The 5,060-nt window shown below is 39.9% G+C and overlaps 1 protein-coding gene across 1 annotated transcript; it reads left to right on the forward strand.

Moving 5' to 3' along the window:
* The first annotated feature begins 1,335 nt into the window (after positions 1 to 1,335).
* Positions 1,336 to 2,280, forward strand: LOC102832832 (olfactory receptor 1361-like). The gene has a single exon (XM_006874006.1). It carries the CDS (start codon positions 1,336 to 1,338, stop codon positions 2,278 to 2,280), a length of 945 nt encoding a protein of 314 aa, XP_006874068.1.
* The last annotated feature ends 2,780 nt before the right edge of the window (positions 2,281 to 5,060 follow it).

A 5,060-nucleotide genomic window follows, 5' to 3' on the forward strand; every position in this document is an offset into this window, starting at 1 on the left:
GTAGATATTTTGTAGCAAAAGGAAGGAAGTGGTTGACTTTGCAGGCCAGGAACGCACACCCCTGGGACCACCAAGGGAGAAGAGTGGAGTGCGGGACCCTACCCAGAGAAATAATGACTCCAGAGACAGAGGCAGAGACAATAACATGGAGAGATGAAGCAGATAAGAACTCCAGACCCAGAGAGGGAGAGGGGCTGTGTGTGGACGACCGGGGTGGGGCAGGCTTGTGTGGTATACCCTTTGGTTGGTTGATGACACATTGAGGGGGATTGTAACCAAGGCAATGTAATGACAGGATGAATGTAAAGCTAATGTTCTCCCACATAAACTATCACATAATTCATAATAAAACAGTTTAAAAAAAAAAAAAAAGATACAACTGCAATAATTCAGGTTTCCTAATTAAAAAATAAGAAATAAATATTTTTAATAATTGACTTTCCAAAGCCAGACTTAAGGCTACATCAGAAAGGTGTTAAGATGTGAGACCCCAGGGAAATCTGTTTGATATTTGTCTCCACAAAGATGATTTTATTTCCAGGTTTTGACCCAGGAGTTAGATAATGTTCTACCATTACGTTTTGGTCCAAAGGGGCCAAAGGGTAGGTGGCACAATTACTCTCTTCTTGTCTCTAATGAGGCTCTCAGGGAATCTGGCCCTGATAACCATGGAGCTTCCTGTAAATATCTGCTCTGTGATTCCCACAAACATCCATCCTGCAGCACAGAGAACTAAGACCATGAACACCTACTCCTCACTTGGTCAAGACCTACCTATATTCCCAAGACTTTCCAATTGCTACCATAGAGAAGCATTGGTAAGTTAATTATAAAAGGTGAAGAACATATACTACCTACATCAACAATTTCCCTCAGGTAAATTACAACAGAGGAAACATCAATATTTAACTTTTAAGACATAATCCTCTTTTAAAAATACCTTTACTAAACCTTCCAGATTCAGGATCAATAGTGGAAATCCTGAATCCATTAGATGGATCTCGAGATAAACCCAGTAGAAATCAGATGTTTCTCTTTTATTTATGAGGTATAACTTATTTGGGGTTAGAACTCTATTATACATAGACACATATAGCCACAGTTGGGTTGGGTTGTATATATTCTTAAGAAGCTTCCAATTTTAAATAAATAGAAGAAGATTCAGGAAGTTCAGTAGGAATAGCATAAGGTTCAGCATGGGAAATTGGTATTTAGGTAGAGTGGACACATCTTATCAGAGCAATTTGGTTAAGTAATTCGCAAAGCTGTCTTTCTCTATCCACCCATGTCTAGGTTTCTGAATTTGCTGCTGTGCATTAATCTGGCTTCATGGATATGACTGGGGCAAACCAGTCAAGTGTCTCTGAGTTCCTCTTCCTGGGATTCTCCAGGCAGCCTCAGCGGCAGCGGCAAATTCTCTTTGCACTCTTCCTGGGCATGTACCTGGTCACAGTCCTGGGAAATCTTCTCATCATCCTGGCCATCAGAACAGACTCCCGTCTGCACACCCCCATGTACTTCTTCCTCAGTAACCTGTCCTTTGTGGATGTCTGCTTTTCCTCCACCATTGTCCCCAATATTTTGGCCAACATACTCAGCAGTCAGACCATCTCCTACATTGACTGTCTCACACAGATGTATTTTTTCATTGTTTTTACAGACATGGACAATTTCCTCCTGGCTGTGATGTCCTATGACCGCTTTGTGGCAATATGCCACCCCTTACACTACACAACAAAGATGACATATCAGCTCTGTGCTCTGATGGTCATTGGATCCTGGGTTATTGCCATTCTGAATTCTCTGTTGCATACCTTGCTGATGGCTCGACTCTCATTCTGTGCAGACAACATGATCCCCCACTTCTTCTGTGATACAGCTGCGCTCCTAAAACTCTCCTGCTCTGACACATCCCTCAATGAGATGATGATTCTGACTGAAGCAGTCCTGGTAATGATCATCCCATTGCTTTGCATCCTGGGTTCCTACATTTGCATCACCTGTGCTGTCCTGAGAATCCCATCCACAAAGGGGAAATGGAAAGCCTTCTCCACCTGTGGCTCCCACCTGGCTGTGGTTTCCCTCTTCTATGGCACCATCATTGGTGTGTATTTTACCCCTTCATCCTTCCACTCAGCTGAAAAGGACATCGCGGCTGCTGTGATGTACACAGTGGTGACGCCCATGCTGAACCCTTTCATCTACAGCCTGAGGAACAAGGACATGAAAGAAGCCCTAACAAAAGTGATTTTTATGAAAATTTTTTCTATTCAACAATAACATGGGATCTAATTTTTATAAAGAAAGGTCATTTGTAAAGCCCCCCCACCCCCATTTTCTGATGTTGTCAGAAAGCAGGGGTAATTCGTATTGGATATGACAATATCTTGTCTAGAGGAGGGGACACTAGAGGGAGGTGAAAGCTGGAAATGATAAGGAATCAGCTGTCACTCATATCAGCCAGGATGGGGGATGTTTCATCATTTCTGTGTCCTGGACAAGGTTTATGCTTTTGTCTAACATGACTGCAGTGGTCTTGTTTTGTCTTGATCCCTCATGGTCACTTTGTCTGATACTGATGTTCTGTGAATTTCTCTATGTTCAATAGGGGAAGAGTTCGTTTAGGTAAGCAGCAAGTCCTAATGCAACCAGGCATTTGAGCTCATTATACTGACCTATGTATCTGAGCTTTATACATCTGTATCATAAAAGGTTCTGTGATGGGGCAGTGGTCAAGCGCCTCAAACTCAAATCCTGCAAGGTCTTTTCTAACACCATCCTACTGAGAAGTTCCATGATTCTAAAGTTAGGGTGCTCTTTCTTTTGATGAGTAATAAACACAAAACTAGAGTTGTCTTCCTATGGGATTGGGCTGGAGGACATTGGGAACTGGAATAATGATGGGACCATATGATGCTGTAAAGATTTCAGCCTTTGAAGCCTTATGGGCAGTTCTTCCCTGTCCTATAGGTTCACTATAAGTCAGAATTGACTCAAAACCATTGGATTTGCTTTTAGGATGTGTCATAAAATATTTTAGCAAGAATTACACCCAGAATGCTTCTTATAAACCAGGATGGTGAAGATCTGTCTCTCATACTTCAGACATATTATCAGGAGGGACCAGTCCCTGGAGAAGGATAGAATGCTTGGAAAAGTGAAAGGTCCATGACAAATAGGAAGCCCCCCAATGAGCTGGATTGGTGCAATGGCATCAGCAAAGGGCTCCAGTGTAACAATGAGTGTGAGGCTGGCACAGGACCAGGCAGTGGGGTCCCGTTCGGTTGTTCACACAATTGCTGTGACTCAGAGCCGACTGGATGGCACCTAACAACAACAACAAATGGGTAAATGAATCCAAAAGTATCTTCCGCAATCCCAATGCCCAGTCTTGCCAACTTAGTTAAGCTTTGTCTTATCTTAGGACAATGTGTTTAGGTATTTGTACACAGATCATGTATATTCTGGCTTCCCACTTCCATTCTATATCACACTTTTCCATATTGCTATACAACACAGCTTTTATGTTACTGTCCTTATATATTTCCATCAAGTTTCTTTAACAAAATGCACTCATTAGTCATGTTGTATCTATATTCAAACATAATGGAAATTTGCAATTTAAAATGTGGTATGAAATTTATTTGGAAACAAATGTGGGAAATAACTAATTTGAGAAATACTTGAAACTGGATAAAGCATCACCAAACAGAATGCTCTGGATTTTGAGGAATAAAGAGGAAAATAGAGCAGTTTTCCTTAATTTCTCATTTTAGAGAGAAAGGTAAGAGGACATCTTGTGTGAAACCAAGATTTCACAAAATTCAGAATCAGACTGTTCTGAGTTTGGCTGAGGATTGTCTTTTTCATATTGATCAGATCTGTGTATTGAGAGGTTTGCCTTAGAGAATAACATATGGGAGAATTGTCAATATTTAGTGTATGTAGCCATATTTTGTCATACAATAGAGGGCATCTGTTCCTTAAACATTTGAAAGAAACCCACAACGCTTGGTTTGTATGTGGTTGTGTACATAGTGGTACGGACAAAAGAAGGGATGACAGCTTATATGTCCTCATCAATTGCTGTCATTGTTAGGTACCTGCGAGTTGGTTCTGACCTTATAACAATCCTGTATACAACGGAACAAAACAGTGTCTGATCCTGCGCCACCCTCCCAATCCTGCCATGTTTGAGTCCATTGCTGCAGCCTCTGTTGATCCAACTCACTGAGGGTCTTCCTCTTTCACTGCTGACTCGACTTCACCAAGCATCAGGTCCCTTTATCTGTATTGGTCCTTCCTGATAACTTGCCCAAAGTCAGTGAGACCAAGTCTTGCCATCCTTGCTTCTAAGAAGCACTCTGGCTGTACTGCTTCCAAGACAGATTCGTTCCTTCTTCTGGGAGTCCATTAAATGTTTCACCTCAGTTAGTATACCATAGTTCTTTAATGTCATGTGTGTGTGAGTTGTTGCTGCTTTTAAAGTTTTACAAAAATCATCTCCTTTACTAGGTTTTTATGTAATTCTATTACCATGGAATTGTGTAGTCATACTTCTCATTTAAATTCTAAGATCAGCTTTATATCTATTTTTTTTTATCTGTTATTTTTATTTCTTACTTTACTTATATTTAGGTTGTTGCATTTGGCAGAAATGTGTACCTTTTTTTTTAATGAACCCTTTCTTGTATTCATTCACCAATTGTATTCACTCTATACTTTTTAAAATGTATTCATTATATCTAAGTATTCTTGGTCTTCTTTCCCCTTTAAACCTATATTTTTGTATACAGTTTTCTAATGTAACATAAATTTATGACATAACATCAGAAGACACTGATGATGGCACATGATGAATGTGAATGATGTTACTAACCTATACAGATGAAGATTCTAGAAATGCAAAGGATCAGTTACCTATATACATTTACTACAATTATAAAAACTCATAAGACAGGCTAAGAAATATAAACTTTAATAGCATCAAATTCAGTGATATTTTGTGCATTTTCTCTGCTGTCTTACTATTGTAAATAATACGACAATAAGCAGCTTTG

This window comes from Chrysochloris asiatica, unplaced genomic scaffold (assembly GCF_000296735.1).
Source record: "Chrysochloris asiatica unplaced genomic scaffold, ChrAsi1.0 scaffold00257, whole genome shotgun sequence".
NCBI lineage: Eukaryota > Metazoa > Chordata > Mammalia > Afrosoricida > Chrysochloridae > Chrysochloris > Chrysochloris asiatica.

What these genes read in the sequence shown, in the direction of transcription:
- LOC102832832 (XM_006874006.1), top strand. Translation starts at nt 1,336, where the DNA reads ATGACTGGGGCAAACCAGTCAAGTGTCTCTGAGTTCCTCTTCCTGGGA.